This window comes from Ptychodera flava, chromosome 6 (genome assembly GCF_041260155.1).
Source record: "Ptychodera flava strain L36383 chromosome 6, AS_Pfla_20210202, whole genome shotgun sequence".
NCBI classification, from domain to species: Eukaryota; Metazoa; Hemichordata; class Enteropneusta; family Ptychoderidae; genus Ptychodera; species Ptychodera flava.
This window is the reverse complement of record NC_091933.1, coordinates 24,399,408-24,419,034: the sequence shown is the minus strand read 5'-3', so window position 1 is coordinate 24,419,034 and position 19,627 is coordinate 24,399,408. Positions and strand designations below refer to the sequence as shown.

The following is a 19,627-nucleotide window of genomic DNA, read 5'->3' as shown; positions in this document are numbered from 1 at the left end:
TTGCATTCGGATACGTATATAATTTGTGAATTGTGCTTTGTCCTGTTCATTTGACACTATAGGGCGCTGTAAAATAAATTGTTTGCCGTCCGCGTGCGGGTAGGTTATTGGGCGAAATCTGAAAAACAAACACAAATCGTCTGCTCGAAAATACGGCACATTCTTCCCTTCCTTTGTCCGCAATGACACATTCAGAGTGCCATCACACAGCAGTTTTAATTAAATGTCGCAAAAACAGATGTCTTACAATAATTTCAATACAAATCTGCTACATATCGTAAAAGGGTGGCCAGCCGCTGTACGTAAAGAGTACATATGCACCTCCTGTTTGTAGCGGACTAGTGTACCGTACGATCGATCGATCGACCATTTCAAAAGTTGATTTCTCCCGCAAAGTTTTCATGTCGGCTGAAGGACGTCTAATTGTTTTGTTCTCTATAAAAGACGGATCGAAAACAATTCTTGACTTGTTTGGCTTCAAATAAGGAATGGAACTGAATTTCCATAAACTTTCCGCGATCCGGGATTGATCACGACATTGGATCTGCACCGGGGCAAGCAGGTACCGTGAAATGTTCGTTGTTGAATGTCCCAAATAGTTCGTATGCAGTTGAAGTTGCTCTTACTTTGATCAAATGATTGGGACGTTTAATAAGTTCGGATTAGAATTCAGTTTTCAAAAATAGCAACCGCCATTCGGCATTGGCTGTCTTAACAAGCAGAATATTTGGCATTTTAGTATGCTATATAGCGCTGATCACTGAACGTCATTTTTCTTACATTTATATGCAAAAATAAACATTTGTCCGCATTTTTCGCGAGAACGATGAAAATAAAACCTGCTAACGTTGAAATGCATACTAAAAGTCACATTAATTCATATGAGTTTATGGCTCAGACTACAAGTTGCATGCAACAACAAATTAAAATTTGTCCGAATTTCAGGCAGCGGTGTGAAGCTATTTAATAACAAATCTGACATCGCGATCAGCGCTATTGGAAGTAGGCTAAAAAACTAGTCGATACACAGAATTCAGAATAAATAGCCAAAAGTTACAGCTAATGGAGCAGGAACTGTGCTCGGGACATGTATTATTTGACACTTGGGACACTTAAAAAGGAGGATTGCACTCAAGGCTTTTATGATTTGTTCAGCTACCCACTCTTCTAACTACAATAATTGTATTTGTGTGAAAGAGACATTAGTTTCAACTTTTACCAAGATGTTTAGTATTTGGTTTCTGAGTGACAACTACATACTTTGTTATACTCAGTATCTTTTGCAGTTTAATATTTGAAACTTTTCAGGTTTTGAAAGAACACCTTTTCGTTCTACCCAACATTTTGAAATTCTTTGTGTACAGGTTGTCAAAACAACTATTACTATTCGTTTTTCTCGTGTTGTTTATCTCGCCATATCGTCTTGGCCTGCTTTTAGTGGGCTCACCTTGGCTTGTTGAGAGGTACATGGGAATCTTCAAATGACAACACTAGATGTTCAGAGTTCGTTGGTTCTAAAGATACTTTATTTCTTGGTAGACAAGCTTGACAGGTGTCATCGCCAAAGATACGTATCTCTGTCTAAATGCCTTGTACTTCTCTTTGGTCGTTCTGTCCTCCTGGGCTGTCTGTTGATTTTAAACGTGCTCTTTAAGGCTTGGCTTTGATCATACGATAAATATGAATTAAAGATAAAATTATACGTCCAATCGTTAACATCAATACAAGTCTTGATCTTAAATTTACATGTCACAATTAATATTCAAATGTCACTGTGACACGTTGCAAACCCATCACGGGAAATTCTCATGTTCCTTCATCAAGTGTTGACTACCTTCATGATTCTAAATATGACTAACATTTTTTTCGTCTCAACTTCGTAAACATCCTTGTAATACGTAATTAGCATCTTTTTGGCATTGTCGCTAATATGCTTTGTATTCATAATTGAGATCTTGTTATTTTAATTCATAATTTTGCTGTGCCTATGACCACCTTGTGCATAAACCTACGCCAGAGACAAACTATCTTCGTAACACAACCAGTCAATTACTATCACACAGTATGGTGTTTACTGCCATTGTTTATGGAATTTTTGTTCAGACTCACGGTCACCTAGTTTAAAGTATGTTTGTTGTACTAGTAATAAAAGTACAACTTGTGTTTCCAAGCATGGCTTTCAACGTGCTTATTGTAGAGCACAAGGAACACTGCATTGTAAATGTAATAGTTGAGCTTTTATACTTTTGACCAATGGAAAGTCAAAGTTTATGCGATTGATCTAGATTGGTTTTTTTTCTGTGTTTGTTTGTTTGGTTTTTTTTGCGGCTGGCTGGTAGGTTTTTCAAAATCCAAGGACGGCAAACAAAGAATTTTCTTTACATGGCCTTAGAGAATGATCTTCCACTGGAAGGTGTCAAAAATTTCAAAATAAAGTTTTTTGAAAACTGCACAAAATACTGACCAAACATCAACTAAAGCGGGAAATTGCTTATTTCTTTGGCTTTCTTGGCGAGCATATTCTTTATTGGCAAAATCTTTTTGCCAAAAAACTACGGAAGAATGAGTACGAAATAAATTAAATTACGACTCGGTTCTTGTCATTAAAGATCTAGATAAGTTGTATGTTGAAATAGATAAATAGCAAAAACAATGCCTTTGTAGTGGAATTGAGGATGAATTCAGTGAGAAGGGAAGGGATGATATCATTTTTATATAATAACCAATTTTTTCATCATGACTCTGATGGTACCTATGAACACATTACACATCAATATTTAAGCAGAAGGTGTTTTGCCGTGGAACGTTTGCTTGTTTTTGGCAACTTCTAGGAGTGAAATAAAATTATCAGGTTTGAAAAGGGGAAACCAAAACAAAAGTTTGGGTCCAATGTCCCAAACCTTAAGTGGTATAACCTCTCCACAATTGAACGTTATTTGTAAAGACATTTCTACAGCCGTTTGTCTTCGCCTCAGGGTTTATGTCTTCTGAAAATAAGTATTAGTGGCATCTATCTCACCGTGCCTGCTAAAGAAGCTATATTCGCTGATAATCGACAATAGTTTACTAAGGAAACAAACAGAAAGACTGGCGTAAACGTAGCTTTGCAACTACTATTTAGATGCCAGAGGAACATGTTTTCGTCTCACCATGTCAAAATACAGAGTTATTTCGCTTACGGTTCGCTGTTTATAAAGTCACCGTGGCACGCTATTATCTGCCTCATCTTCATTTGCGTGTGAAGCATAGATGCCCTGAGTGTGCTTTGCCCGTCTGCCGATATATGTAAAACAGTGGAATCAATGTACAATAATAATTTCTAAGCATTGTAGAACACGAACTACACAAGTTATAATTTTCCGAATTAGGCACGTTTCGATGACGCAGGTCTTGTTATCGATAGGACATATACACTGATGAATGCGTCTTGGCTACTGAAAGAACCTCATGGTGTTACATGCACAGCGCTCGCAGTGGTCTGGTTGTTGTTGTTGTTGATGTTGATGTTGTTGTTAATGGCCGATAAATCAGACGAGTACTAATTTGTTGTTCCAATCGTATTGATATCTTTCCCGGGTAATAATTTGAAGACAGGTATGGGCAGACGGAAGACAAACCCATTCAATTTCAAAGAGTGTTCCACGATTGTTGGGCTAGAACGTGTCCTTTTCTTGCATTACCACTAGCGTCAACTTCTGGCAGAAATGGAGACACGCATCTGCATAGAGATAGACAGTGAGAAAGCATTCAAAACTTTGAAGGTTTGACATTTCCAAAGCAAAAACAGTTTATCAAAAGCCAGATATTTATCAAAAGCCAATGACAGAACAAATGTCAGAAATATAACACAAATCCCTGAAAAGTGATACATACCTAGCGCTTTCGCCAGCCTAGGGGGTTTGGGAGTCCACTTTACGGCATAGAAGTAGACAGGTATGCCGGTCAGGATTATAATGGTACCTATGACGGCTTCGATGGTGGCGGCGAAGATCGAAACGATTACGATGAAATAACAGAAGATGGCAAAGATTATTGCTATCCACAGTGGACACTGAGAAAAAAAAATGCAAATTTATGAAGTAAAGGGAAGACAAATAGGTAACAAGGTGATTTTTTTCTCATACACGAAGTGCGTAAAATTATAATTGGACTTGTCCATCGGATTCAAAACCTGCTCAGAGGTTCGGCTGTCAATTGTGTACACAGTTACATGTAAAGCAAGTTAAGTCTACGGTATATGTTTATTCTGCAAAGCAAACTTCTTCTGAATGTATGGAAATGCAAGCCACTGGTGACGTAAAACGATGACAATATAGAATTTCAAAGAAGATATTCTGGAAAACCATAAATTTAACAGTCTATTGCAGGCAGCGTTCTTTAATCCAGTACACTCAGCGAACATACAAGATCTGACTTCAGTAATTTCGGAAATAGCATGTCATTACATGAGCTGTACTGGTGACTTGGCCATTTTGTTCTTTGGAGTTCCCTCTCCGGTGACTTGGGCCAATGGCATTTACAGCAGAAACGTTTTCTGCGCATGTCACGTACCTTAAACGGGCGCTCTAAGTCTTTTTGTGTCCAGCGCATCACGATCAGTCCGGTGGTTACCAAGGCCACAAATAGCCAATACGTAAAACTAGTGTAGTTGATCAGGGTACCAACATCCGGGTACAATCCATAAAGTGCAGTAAGGATGCCCTGAATTTTTAAATATGTGACATACGTTAAGAAATTGAGAGAGCTATGCTCCCACTGAAACATACGGTGGTTTAATGAGGCCACAGGTGTAATTTTTGATTTCATACCTGTATTTTTTTTCATACCTGTAATTTTTATTTCATGCCTGTATTTTTTTTTCATACCTGTAATTTTTATTTCATGCATGTAATTTTTTTTCATGCCTGTAATGTTTTTTTAGTTTTGTGACCTTTAAACCTACCGGTCACAAAACTAAAACAAAAATATTACAGGCATGAAAAAAAAATTACAGGCATGAAAAAAAATTACACGCATGTAATAAAAATTACAGGTGTGAAAAAAATACAAGTATGAAAAAAATTACAGGCATGAAAAAAAATTACAGGTATGAAAAAAATTACAGGCATGAAAAAAAATTACAGGTATGAAATAAAAAAAAATTACAGGTATGAAATAAAAAAAATACAGGTATGAAATAAAAAGTTACACCTGTGGCCTCATTAAGCCACCGTAGTCATAATTCCTTCACTCAGAGAAAGGTAAAATCTTATCCATAGGCAACGAGAAGGTGGTTCCAAGAACATGTTCATCCCTATGTAAAGTTCCATCGAAAATTGTCTATAATTATAATATAATCTGGACCTAAATCGAACTAACCCTAAATATTGTGGCATAAATGAAGACGCCGAGCACATACGAGCTTATTGAGCTGTAAATCAGAAATGAATTAAACTAACCATTGTGAGTAATGCTGGCAGCGGTGTTAAGAACTTGACATGGACCATACCTAAAAAGTCGGGGAAAAACCCATCTCGTGCTCCGACAAAAGTAAGCCTGTAGATTTAAAGTGATAAACTTATCTATATATGTTGTTAACCCTTTGAGCGCCAAAATTTTTGCCACCTTTATAAAATGTACTTCAGTCAATTTTTTCCAGATTTTTGCCAAACTTTAATGAGAAACTGTATATCGATAAGATGTGATGTCCATTTGGTCCAAAATTATCACAAAAATAGAAGAAAAATTCATAAAAATTGGTAAAATGGTGCACTAAAATTTAGATTGGGAAAAATTACAGCACTAAGGGCTAAAGGTGTTGGGGGAGAATGCATACCTATGAGTTATGTGAGTATGGTTACATATCAAGGTAAAGTTATGGTACTGTGCGGTGTACTGGAGTCCTTGCAAGGAGGTTATTGTCCCCACTGTACCCTATGAAGCCAATTTCTGTCCAGTTCCGTGTTCATAGAACACAATAATTATGCATTCCACGTTCATGACAAATCGTATGGTCTAACAGGGTAATGTTGTAAGGTAAGACTACAGCCTTTGACAGTGTTATCAGTATTGTTGGAGCAGTATTGTCGGAGGTGGTCAGCTTATTGGCGATAAGAGATAGAAAGAAACATATTCTCACCTCGAGAGGGCAAGAGCCTGACCATTTGCGGCTCCAAACGTGGACAGTGCCACTGCCACGGGCATTAGCCAAGCCCAATTCCCGAGCACTTTGTCACCGAAAGTCTGTAAAGAAACGTTCGGAATTTAGTTGACTTTCGATGTTAAGTTTGTCATTTCTTTCTATACACAAAAATTGAACATGTTTGATCGATATACGTCCAGTGAAAAGGAAACTTTAGAATTGGCCCACAGACGCTCGTTTTCTCCAAATCCTACGCGCTCCACAGACGTGTGTGTTTTTACGTGCATGTACGGGCATGGCTATGAATGAGCCTCGGGAAAAGATATCAGGACCCTAACAAATTTAAATTCCTTGCCGATGGGGGTCATTTTGAAGAGCTTGGAATAGGCGATGTTTTCACAGTCTTTGTTTTCTGATAATCTCATTTTCCCTATAGAGTTAACACAGGAATGACAGCCATTTTGAATTTCATGCATCAGTAAATATTAACTAATTTGTTTCTCAAGTACCAAATTTGCAAATTGACTCCGATTAGATACTTATTCTTGAGTTAGAGTATGATTGGAAATTTCCTTGAGGAAAGTTGAGCAAACTTTTAAGTCTTTCACTTTCGAGGCACGTACTACCTTAACCTCAAAGTAGGCTCACGATGGCCAATTCAAAAACAGAATTAATTGGAAGAGATTGGTAATGATGATGAAATTTTCCGAAGTTGTCCAAACACATCATCAGCCTTTCGCAATACTTTGGAATACCAACATTACGGTCAGGTTTTTTTACTGTAGACCTATTTCGTGCTGAGGTGCTGTCGACTCTACACCGAAACTTTGTTAGTCTTTACTTGTAATTGTCATGGTTGCAAAACTTACCACAGCCACGGCAGGCGACGCCAACATTTCTTGAGGGGACATGGCGGCGAAGTAGGCGATGTTAGTGAGAACGTAGATGACTGTGATGGTTATCATGGAACCGGACAAGGAAATCGGAAAATCTCTGAAATGTTTAGAAGGAACCGTGGTCATCAAGAAGCATCGTCCTGAACACCCTTTGTACAACCTGGCCGAATGGGTTTCAATTCCTGAATCTTTATCAGCTTTAAAAATTGTGAGGTAAACATTTTGTTATAAAACTGTGAATAAATACTTTGTTCGGCGATGTGTCTTCTGGTCAACTCAACTATCACTTTACGCATACCAAATTACAGCTGTGTACGAGCAATGTGTAAGGTCCGTAGCCCCGGACTGTTTACCCCTATACAAACACTTCGGGAAATATTTTTTTCAAAGATAGTAGTTATACATCAACTTGCCGGTCTCTTCATAACGGAACAGGGCGTTTTATTTGTTTTACAAATCCGGGCCAAGCACATCCACTTTATACGTGAAAACTTCACAACATCACTTGACCTTACGTACTATTGCAAATACGAAAACAAGAATTGCATCATCCATTCAGAGTAGATGAGTAGTCGCTGACTGACTGGACGAATATATTCCAAATAATATTCAAAACACTTCCTCATTGAAAACCATTACAGCCTTCAAGCACAGTTCCTGTCCTGATACTACTGAATCGGCAAAGAGCGTGCACTTGACTCGTTTTAGTTCGATAATTTAGTAGAGCCATGCAAAGACCATTCGTATCGTGGTCATCTCCACAATCGCCTACGATAAGAAAGGTTTGGAAATACAATCGCTAAAATTCGAACACAAATCTAAACAATTCACCTTCTCGGATTTGTCATTTCTTCCGTGATAGCGTTCAGACAGGACCTGAAAATAACAAAATAATTCATTTTTCTGATATTAGTAATGACAGACTGAAATCAAACAGGGGAGGGGAAGGAAGGCGAGCTGAGGTACACTTGTGACCTGACCTATCTGAGCGGATAAAAAATGGATCGGGAAGTAAACGGGGATTACAAAATCACGAATGGAAAAACAGCTAAATGTCTAACGTGTATGTCATTTTAGGTTTTCCACCAGTCAAAATCTATCATGGCAATCATGCAAACCTATCGTGTATCGTGCATACCTAACGAGTACGGATCTAACGTGTCTAAAATGTCTAACGTGTATGTCATTTTAGGGTCTCCAGATAAGTTGAATGGTACAGTCATGATATACACGTTAGACATTTTAGACACGTTAGGTCCGTACACGTTAGGTTTGCACGATACACGATAGGTTTGCACGATTGGCATGATAGATTTTGACTCATGTGCAGAACCTAAAATGACATGCACGTTAGACATTTTAGACACGTTAGGTCCGTACACGTTAGGTTTGCACGATACACGATAGGTTTGCACGATTGGCATGATAGATTTTGACTCATGTGCAGAACCTAAAATGACATGCACGTTAGACATTTTAGACACGTTAGGTCCGTACACGTTAGGTCGGCACGATACAAGATAGGTTTGCACGATTGGCATGATAGATTTTGACTCATGTTGAGAACCTAAAATGACATGCACGTTAGACATTTTAGACACGTCAGGTGCGTACACGTTAGGTCGGCACGTTACACGATAGGTTTGCACGATTGGCATGATAGATTTTGACTCATGTGGAGAACCTAAAATGACATGGACTTTAGACATTTTAGACACGTTAGGTGCGTACACGTTAGGTCGGCACGTTACACGATAGGTTTGCACGATTGCCATGATAGATTTTGACTCATATGCATGTTGAGAGCCTAAAATGACATACACGTTAGACATTTTAGACACGTTAGGTCCGTACACGTTAGGTCTGCACGATACAAGATAGGTTTGCACGATTGGCATGATAGAGTTAGACCTTACCGTGTTTGTAGGCCATCAGGTGAATCTTGAGACATATCGTATAACGTGCCGACCTAAGATTTACGGAGCTAACGTGTATAAAATGTCTAACGTGTATGTCATTTTAGGTTGTCCACCAGTCAAAATCTATCATGCCAATAGTGCAAACTTATCGTGTAACGTGCTGAACCAACGTGTACGGACCTAACGTGTCTAAAATGTCTAACTTGTATAAGTCGAATGGTACCACAGTCGTAGTCATGATAAATACACATTATAGGTGCATCCATGTTTGGCGTGCACAATACACGATAGGTTTGCACGATTGGCATGATAGAATAGGACTTATTTGTACGCCCTAAAATGCTATACATGTTAGACTTAGGTCTGCACGATACACGATAGGTTTGCACGTTTGGCATTTTAGGCACGTTAGTTCCGACTTAACATACACGTTAGACATTTTAGAAACGGATATGTTGGGTCTGCACGATACACGATAGGTTTGCAAGTTTGGCTTTTTTGGTCACGTTAGTTCCGATCTAAAATGTCAAACATGCACTACTAAAATGTAAAAATGTCTAAAATGAAAAAATCCCGACTTCTGGCCATGGATGTGAAATTGAAGATTTCACCGTTATTCATGCACAGAGCTCGTATTCGAGTTTGACAAACGCAGCCCCACCCCAAAAATCACACACACACGCGGTACATAGATTACAAATACAATATTCCCATTGCGTTCGATAAGACGGTTTGATTTTGATGCGATTGAAAAATTTAAGCGTAGATGAAAAAGGCGATTTTTCCGAGAACGTTTTTTTTTTTCATTACTTCCGTAAATAATATTCTGTCTGATGAATTTTGCAGTACAACCTCATTATACAGTGTTTGCTCTTACCATCCAGCATAGGCGAAGAGACCGTTGTAGAAAGCAAGTGAGATCCGTGAAACGCTTGTGCCAGGACCGTCGAAGGTTAAGTATTCCGTGTTACCTGTGTGAAAATATCAAATTTATCGGGACGGAATTTTCGTGTGTACTTGTGTTGGAAATTTCGACTTATGGACATTCACAATTCAAAAAAGGTTGACTGAGGCAACGAAATGACAAGCGATAAACAACCGCAATTCTGACACGAATAGAGATAACTTCGGGATCAAACTGTGCATGGGCGAGTCTGAAGATAAAAAAGTCAAGAAAGTGAATCAGGTCTGAAATTGTGGTTATTTATTTATTTATTTATTCATTTATTTATTTATTTATTTCACTTCATTTCGGATTAAATCAGTCCATATAATTCTGATTTCACAGGGTTTGAAAAGTGATTTTGAAAATATCCAAATACGTTGACGGAGACCAAACGTATTTGAGAAAGGTAAAAAGAATCTATGGCATTGGTATCATCTGAAGCTATTTGTCACACGAACAAAGTGATGGTGGTTATGATGGGGTGGTAGTGGTGGAGACAATGACTACACTCACCTTGGATAAGTAAGACTATACCAGCGATAATAATGATTAGTAAACCAAGCACTTTGGCGATAGTACACACCACTTGCACCCATGCAGCACCAACTACTGTAGCACAGTTGTAGAAGTATATGAGAACTGCAAAAACAAAGACAAAATTTGGAATCAAACAAATAGACGACTGCTAATCATTTTCACTTCTGTAAAAGGACAAGAGACATGCGAAAGTCCTACTTTGTTGCAGTAAATCTATGAAAACGGCAGAAATGGCGCTGTAACGAACTTCGGGTCGATGCAAGGTGTCAGTAATTATACCTAGATTTTTTAGGTTAGCTACCGTCTGCACGTTGAAATGTAATTTTCTAAGTGAGGGGCACCAGCTTACTGACAGAAAGCCTGGTTTTGACTTGTCCATTTGTTCGCTGCTATTATGCCCATACAAAACTAATATTTTGTGTCATATTCAGGACAATTGCTGTGACTTATAATAATATAAACACCGTTCTTGTGCGACAATCTTTGACATAGGCTCGCAATTCTACAGATTGTGCACAGAGTTAACATTTTTTGTTCTGATATGACTTTGCTATGTCACTGTTTTCAAGTTAGAATAGTATTATTACGATGTAAAAATACACGTATTAGTGGACCACCAATTATGACAGTACCACTATTGATATCAGGCATGATAGGTCATGGTACCATAGAGCGACCATCACCAAATTTTCTGATGCAATATTCGATTTTTATCAGTAAAACACAATTTCGTATCGTGTGTGTGTTTTAAAAAAAAAACTTTTTGAATTTTACTGCTCTGGAAGATGCGCGATGTCGCCCAAGGTTGGAATTTTACCAGCTTTTTTTTCGTGACTGGTACGTTTGTGAAGAGATAGATACCGGTAATTGTCGGGCTATAATGGATTTATTGTATGGTTGATTGTGTCAACTAGATTGCATTAATTTGTCACGATTCATGACCAAGATAAAAAAAATATCGCAAAATTAACACCCGATTCCTGCAAAATAAAGAATTGCTGCAGTAGGTACTGTGTGCAGATTATCGGTGATTTCACTTAGCTGGCATTTGCAAATCACCACAGATGGAAGCCTGGAAAATAAGTCCCAACTACACTTCATCTTATCGGAGCACACTATCGGTTGTAAAACTGTGTAATGCCACCAAAATGAACGTGTTGGAACGTGCAAATTTGGAAGAAGCGGTGTTGTCTTGTGAGAATTATCGGTTAAATGAAGTTGCTCCGGGTTTCTTGGACAATCGAGAAAAATATGCAGTCATGAATTATCGTTGGTAAGTGCCTTTCCATGACTTTGTTTTTAACTGGTGTTTTGTTGGATTTTTTAATTATATCTGTGGTGATATGACCAGCGGTTAACAGTTGCAAAATACATCTGTTAATTATGTCGATGAAATTTGACACCATGCCAATTTTTATTAAGATTGATCAATGCCGGGGGATATCATGTCAATCAACATAACGTATCAGATTGTGTTTATTGTTTGGCTGTATGATGAGCCTTTAACTTCATTACGTGTCTTGGCATGACACCAACTAATATGCCAGGAACATGAAATATTTAATCTCGACAGTGTCGAGCACGATAAGACTTTATTTATGATCACTTATTATCTTAGCTGCATCCTGTCATCAAAACAATCGCAACTTTAACATCATGTATGATGTATGATGATGACAGAGTCCGTTTTGATCAATCCCATGTTTTTGATGATATTACATATCCCCAAAGCGATACACTGAGGGGATCTCATCAACAACAAAATAGCTGTAGAAAAAGTTGATTAGTTTGCCTAATTACATGTAAAACAGAGATAGTCTATTAAAACATGGGATTTTAATAAAGCCTGGTGGAAATATCTGAACTATCGAACAGATGGGTCATAGGTTACCTGGTGTGTTTTTATTTGTCACAGTAGTATGTAGGACTTCCACCTCTTCTGTACAATAGAAGTGACAGAAACCATGCAGGAAAAGGCATTTTACCAGAATGGTTCCTGAAATCAGTCGCCAAAAAGGCAGTCCACTAACTTTTAACTTATAGTAAACTTTTGATATCACTAGGGTCCAACCTAAATTTACATTGTTAGCATTCAATCAACAACGGTGAACTAGAATTCATCGTAGCTTTGTCGCACTTCGAAACCTGAAGGTTGAGAATTTTAATTCAGCGATTTTGCGTTGATTGAAAGTACGGATAGTTTTCAATCGGATTCGAACCCACAACATACGGCATCAGTCGCCTAGCTGAGAGGCCTGAGACAGAACCAGTCGGCTAAATCTCCACTCTCCAAAAAAGAGTGGTTCAATAGCCGGCTAAGTTGTTACATTTTTCTCGACTGAGACCTTTCAACACGTTGTAGAGTTCGTGAAGCACTCACGCACGCATGCTCACTATCATACATCGCACATACACACTTTATCGAAGCGAAGAAACGAATTTCATCGCTTTAACTGGGCGAACGATAACCTCGGGGACAATTCTGTCCACCAGCAGTGTTAAGTGTTGTTTCCGTGAAAACTACGTAACAAAGAAACTCTGTGCCCAATAACAAGTACTGTAACCTGTAACATAAGCATTTCTTTTCTGATACTAGTCTGATTTTGTGTTTTTAGACTCCTGTTGTGTCACAGCTTGCGGATTGCCTCGCTTTGGTATACTTTATTCTCTCTTCATCTTTCTTACTAGTAACTCAATTTTTTTGAACTCAGACACAAATCTTTGCATGTGTGTAAGTCATTCTTTTGGATGAAAACAACACACATTCGAAAACACGTGGTACCTAGAGCTCCGCAACGCTACAGAATACCTGTGTGCAAACGCTTTTCTCGTCGTTGGAGCAACCGAGTTCAGTCACGTGACGATCGCGTCAAAGCAAGCAATGATTGCATCAGCACAACGGAAGAGCGGATGTTTGTTTCGGAAGAACCAGATGTAAATCTGGCAAACTTATTTTAAAAACTGACAACTTTCATAAATTACTTTTGTACAAAACGAGATGCCATGTCTACGGGCCGTGGCGCACGACAGACGAAACTCGTCGCAATCTGGGTAAGGGCGCACTTACGGTTGCTGGTGCACATGCTCAGCTATGTAGGTACACGGCGAAGGCCTCTGTAAGTCTTGAAAAGGGGCCCCATTTGGTAGGGGGTTCAGATCTACTTCGAATCGAGTAAGCAGTTTCGCACCGACTATACAGTTGCTAAATTCCATGGTTACGCCATGGCAAGTGTGTACATGTCAAAATTCCGATTTTGTATAAATAATTACAATGTTGCTTTTTTTTTAAATTTAAAAACCTGCCAGGAGTTTTATTTTCAAGATATTTCAGCAATTTATTTTATCATGTTCGGTGGCCAAACTTCTGTCTTTGGAGGGGGTTAGGGGCCACACAATAAGCTTCATTTGCCAAGCGCGTGTTCTGTTTCTCCACTATCCCGTAGAGTAGAACGCACTTTCGCTCAAAGTTTTCTTAAAAACCATTAAATTCAAGACTAAAAATCGGCGATCACTGTGCCAAATTTGGTACTAGAGATAAAAATTACCCAATACAATATTGACGCTTGAAATTCAAGATGGCGGCCACCCCCTTTTTTAAATCTTACAGGGAAAAATCTTTTTTTCATTTTCACAAAAAAAGTGAACCGGTGAAAGCTCCCATCGCCCCATGAGCTTTAAAATGCGCCTCCATTAAAGTGGTAGACCAAAAAGACCATGTAAAAGTTTGAGAGTCCGAATATCTGTCCCCGAGGCGCATTCTACCATAAAATAATATTGGACTCGGATGCGACAACAGCAAAACAACATGACCTCACAGTACTGGAGTTAATCATGAATAATCAATACAACGAGACAAATTGGTTGACCGCGTGCACCCGTTCTAAAGAATGAAGATTTAAGACCATACACTTATTTTTTCCCTTAGATAAGTAATTAAAAATATTTCTTGTACGCCTAATAATGTCAGAATTAAGATGTCAACAAAACAATAAAAGAGAAACACCTGTTCTGAACTATATATCAATAATGAGTTTAATTATATAAATTTTCGTCTTTAGCTAAATGAGCTGCCAAAACGTAAACACAATTAAGGTTTGGTATACTATGTATATTGGATTACAAAAACAACTTCATACGTCAATTTATTAAATCTTGTCCACCTGGTCTGGTTTGACTGCTGACTTGAAGAAACGAAGACAAATAGTCTTCAATTAATTAAACAAGTCATCGTTGATGACACAGTCCCCACTTGTCAATGGGTGCTTTGATTACAGGTCCTCAGAGAGGATAGAGTCCTCTTCATTAGGTCTGTGATAAAAATACTTTTGAATAAATTCGCTTGATACATGTCTGAGTTGTAGTTCAGGAGATGAAGAAATCGTAATGAAATGGCCACATGGTGGCCATATTGGATCGAATCACAAAACAAATCAATGTGCATATGTATGACTACGGTAGGTCAATGTCCTTGTACAACTTTGATAAAAATTGGTTGAAATATGCCTGAGTTATGGCTTTGTACATGAAAAAATCATAACAAAATGGCCGCACAGCAGCCATATTGGATCGTATCACAAAACAAATTAACATACATATGTATGACATTGGTCAATCTCCTTGTACCAACTTTGAATAAATTTGCTTGATACATGTCTGAGTTATGGTTCTGGACATGAAAAAACGTAATAAAATGGCCACACGGCGGCCATATTGGATCGTATCACAAAACAAGTCAATGTACATGTGTATGACATAGGTTGATGTCCTTGTACCAACTTTGAATAAAATTGGTTGAGATATGCCTGAGTTATGGCTCTGTACATGAAAAAATCGTAACAAAATGACCGCACGGCGGCCATATTAAAAAAATTGATGTGCATAGCTATGACATTGGTCAATGTCCTTGTACCAACTTTGAATAAAATCTGTAGAAACATGCCTGAGTTATGGCTCTGGACATGAAAATCGTAATAAAATGTCCGTCTGGCGGCCATATTGGATCGTATCACAAAACAAATTGATGTGCATATGTATGACATAGGTCAATGTCCTTGTACCAAGTTTGAATACAATCGGTTGAGATATGCCTGAGTTATGGCTCTGTACATGAAAAAATCGTAACAAAATGGCCGCATGGCGGCCATATTGGATCGTATCACAAAAAGAATTGACGTGCATATCTATGACATTGGTCAATGTCCTTGACCTACCAACTTTGAATAAAATCAGTTGAAACATTATGGCTCTGTACATGAAAAAATCGTAATAAAATGGCCGCCTGGCAGCCATATTGGATCGTATCACAAAACAAATCGACGTGCATCTGTATGACATATGAAGTAATCCTTGTACCAAGTTTGAATGAAATCGCTTCGGGCATCTCTGAGATATCTGCGTGAACGGACGGACGGACGCACGGACGGACGGACGGACGGACGCACGCACGCACGCACACACGCACGGACACGACCAAACCTATAAGTCCCCCCGGACGGTGTCCGTGGGGACTAATAACTACGCTGTAGAACGCAAAACAAATACCAAAGTCTACCATGATGTATACTTGTGTTAGGTATGCATATACGCATGCGTTGTGAAGTCAATTTCGCAATTGTCAATTTAAATCAAACGAAGTGACAAGTGGAATAGAACGCAAAACAAAGTAATGTATTTGTTTTACGATCTGATGTTCTAAGATGGTGGGTCACTCCAATGACAAACTTTTTGCGGTCATTAAAATTTCATCAACATTATGCTATGTTTTCTTCTCTGTGGACCCGTTACCAAAACATGGCCCTAATTTACGGTTGGCGATGGTTTTACGTTCCCACACGGCTACACCACTGCATCGCGATCCATACTGCTAAGATTACACATCTTAAAAGGACGATAGCAGCTTTGAAAGTATTTTCATCGTCTTTGTTCCATGAATCAAAAACGTTTACTAATTTTTCTGTTCAAAGTACGTTGAGCCTTGTGAACACAATCAAGAATTAAAAATGCGTTTACGGACTAATTCCAGCCAGGACTGAAATTCAGTTATCTACAATTAGTCATTTACACAGGCCATTACAGTCAGATAGCTTGTATTGACAAGTTGAAACCCGGTCCCTTTGGTGAGATTTTTAGGGCAAAACGAAGACACTGCAATTTACAAACAGTACAAAGATAATGGGGAAATATCAAGTGTTACAAATAATATAATGGAACTATTACGAAGAAAGTAACATGTCCCCTTTATTTTCGGTCAACGGGCTAGTTTTTGCCTTCTGCATCCCCCGCTCTGATTGAGAAGTCATCATCATGGAAATGATCGATCCAAAGTCCTGATTTAAGGAGTGAACACCGCTAGAGATTTATCCATTAGATCTTCACAGGACAAAGTTTGCGAAGAATTGTTTTAACTGCCCTCCCGTCCCCGTGCTGTAGTTCATGAACACTGATGGGGTTTCTTAAGGCAGTATGCGACTCGAAAGTCATTCAAAAATGCCTAAAATTTTGCAAAAACATTCCTCCGTGAAACTTTCAGCCATACTCTTACCAACTCAAGAATAACAATTCATGGGTCACCGTGCCAAGTTTGGTACTAGAGAAACAAATTACCTTGGATATTTAAATTCAAAATGGCCGCCATCTACTTGGAAAAAATAAAATTTTGAGTATTTGGAAGAAAATGAGAGTCCGTATATATGTCCCCAAGGCGCATTGTACCTTAATCGATAAAGTTGGCGATAATTTTGTAACATTTCTGATGTAATCAAATCCAATCGAAATCAATATTCTGGCGCGATCTGATGCAATCAGGTAGCTGTCAAAACTTATATCCAGGTGGTGATACCTTTACCATGGACAGTTATCAGCACAACCCAAGTGGCGTACTTACAGTGCCGCGATTTATCTTCTTGGAGACAAGCAATTTCCCTTGTGTCCAGACTAACCAAGGCCATGTGCGTGGTGGAGAAGCACTTGGAAGCTATAGACTCTAATTACCTGATGCTAATCGCTACCAGTAAAGAGATAATAATCCAGTGAACTTCCTTCTTTTTTCCATTAATGAAACATTTACTTCCTATGCTATGTCCATTCTGTTACTACATCGAAACAGTCAGCTGGAAGTGTGGTAAAAATGTCACGGTGTAAAATTTAAAACGTAAAAGCTAGTATTGTGGCTTACAGGGGAGAACTAAATTTGCGGAAAAAACATCTTTCAGTTATGGGACCCTCTAAGTTTTGCAATATATTTTGCTGGTATGTTGCTTGCATGACATCATGTTGAAATTTATGAATTACACGAAGTTTTCGCCGTTTTTACTTTTGTAAAACTCGAAAATGTCATTTTCCCCAACACAGATATCGGCCACTTTGAACTAAGAATATCGGTAAATATTGGGCATTTTGATTCTGTGGTGCCAAATATTTGCACGGTGATACTTTGATCGATGAGTGATATGATTTGGAGAGTTTCAAGTGTCCTGTGTTGGAGCAAAACATTTTAAATCATGTCCAATTTCTAGGCGTGTGCTAGCTTAAGTCATGTTGGTAAATCGACTTTGTATCATAAATCGTCATTTAATGTAAAGCACAACCGATGATTGATAGTAGTATTTCTATTTTTTTTTTAAATCACATGTTTAGTATACAGATCAAACCATCATTGAAACTTATCTTCACAAGCAACGCTTCTACGTACACACAAGTGACCTTAACGATCAAAATAATACACTCGAAAAATATTTTTAAGCCCCTAAGCTCACGTGAAAAACTCCTGCAGGCAATATTCCAACACAATTACTAAACCCGTCAGGGCAGGTTGCCCATGTAGCCCATGTATTGGACCCAGATAATGTATATATTGGAACTGTACTTTTCTATATAATTGCTTATTAATTAACCTTTGTCGCTTCGTTTGACGTTGATAAACGGAAATTAATTATTGTCTTTGCAAAAGTCGCCCAAGTTCACGCAGATGATATCTGTGAAAGGTTAGAATTTTCTATTCAATCCTGGAAAGTCTTAGTTTTAGTCAAGATCGGAACATCGTCGTCTGGATGGTATACTCATGTATTATCGTCGAGGGCTCGTTGATAAAATGTTCATGATGTGGAGGTCACACATGTTATGATTAAACACAGGGTCTCGCGAGCAATATTCGTCTAGAAGTTATGAATATGATCAATAAATGTCTTGTAATAAACTATTTTTCATTATGCAAGCCTTACCTGTGTCTAGTGTGCCTATTACTTTACCATAGCTATCTATATGTATAGCATTTCAAAGAAAACAGTCTATATCTGTTATTAATTGCCCTCCCTAATCCCCTTCATTAATTTGTTCTGCCGATCACTGGCGCGGGGGCTTATCGCCCTGACCAAATACCTCGTTAGGAGCTCATAAGGTAGTAGTCCGTCTACTAAGTTGTGGTGTCATTTTCTTGAAACTTTGCACAAATATTCTTGGGAGTTGTGCAAGTGCAAAAATAAAATAAAAAATGGGGGTCACCACGCTCGTTCCATGGAAACGGACGTTAAAATGGCGTCGTTAGAAATAAATAAAAATGATATAATTCACTTAGGCTAAACTAAAGAAAGCAATTATAAAAAGCTTAGCAAATGAGTTAATTTTAATAAATTCCAAGACTTAAGATCCATATCTATCGAATGTATAGTTTTCATGATGTTTGTAAAGAAATTTTTACATAAGTATCGATTACAAAATGACGATATCGAATTATATCACTACATAATTTTCCAACTTTCTTCCTGTCGCTTTGAATGGTGTCATTTTGACCAAACTTGGCGAATAAAATCCTGACATAATACCATTTAGTTTACACTTTTAATAAAAGGGTGTCACCACGCTATTTTTTACAATATCTCCAGGTGAATGGGTAATATGCGCCATGTAAATGGGAGAGAAATGTTAATTTTTCGCTCATATTGAATAAAAACCAGCTTCCTAGGGGGTCAAAATATGACAAGGTTATAGGTCACATGTATTCTAAGAGACTGGATCAAAAAATTAGGTAAAGCGCAATTTCAACAATGACAGGTGATGTTAAATACATGCGCTACGAAGTAACCCATTTGCGACAGGCTGGAGTTAAATCTGCGCAGAAACGTTCTAAAGCGTGTGCGCGTCCGAATTCGTCGCCCTTTACCTTAAAGTGCGTTTGAAAAATGCTGAAAAAGCCGGCCTTTCTTCCACAATG

The 19,627-nt window shown here is 38.3% G+C and overlaps 1 protein-coding gene across 3 annotated transcripts in view; it reads right to left on the bottom strand.

The window, feature by feature from the left end:
* LOC139135269 (Y+L amino acid transporter 2-like) overlaps positions 1-19,627 on the bottom strand; it is a 69,630-nt gene that overhangs the window by 30,799 nt on the left and 19,204 nt on the right. For 2 of the 3 annotated variants that reach the window (XM_070702574.1, XM_070702573.1), the window contains exons 2-10: positions 10,396-10,521; positions 9,814-9,907; positions 7,849-7,893; positions 6,991-7,114; positions 6,119-6,222; positions 5,439-5,535; positions 4,552-4,701; positions 3,874-4,051; positions 1,505-3,718 (exon numbers count right to left, since the gene is read on the bottom strand). In XM_070702574.1, the coding sequence (XP_070558675.1) occupies positions 3,654-3,718; positions 3,874-4,051; positions 4,552-4,701; positions 5,439-5,535; positions 6,119-6,222; positions 6,991-7,114; positions 7,849-7,893; positions 9,814-9,907; positions 10,396-10,521 (983 nt within the window). In that variant the 3' untranslated portion in view covers positions 1,505-3,653. Of the gene's footprint in view, positions 1-1,504; positions 3,719-3,873; positions 4,052-4,551; positions 4,702-5,438; positions 5,536-6,118; positions 6,223-6,990; positions 7,115-7,848; positions 7,894-9,813; positions 9,908-10,395; positions 10,522-19,627 lie in introns of those variants that run through there. The other variant, XM_070702572.1, reaches the window with a different exon arrangement.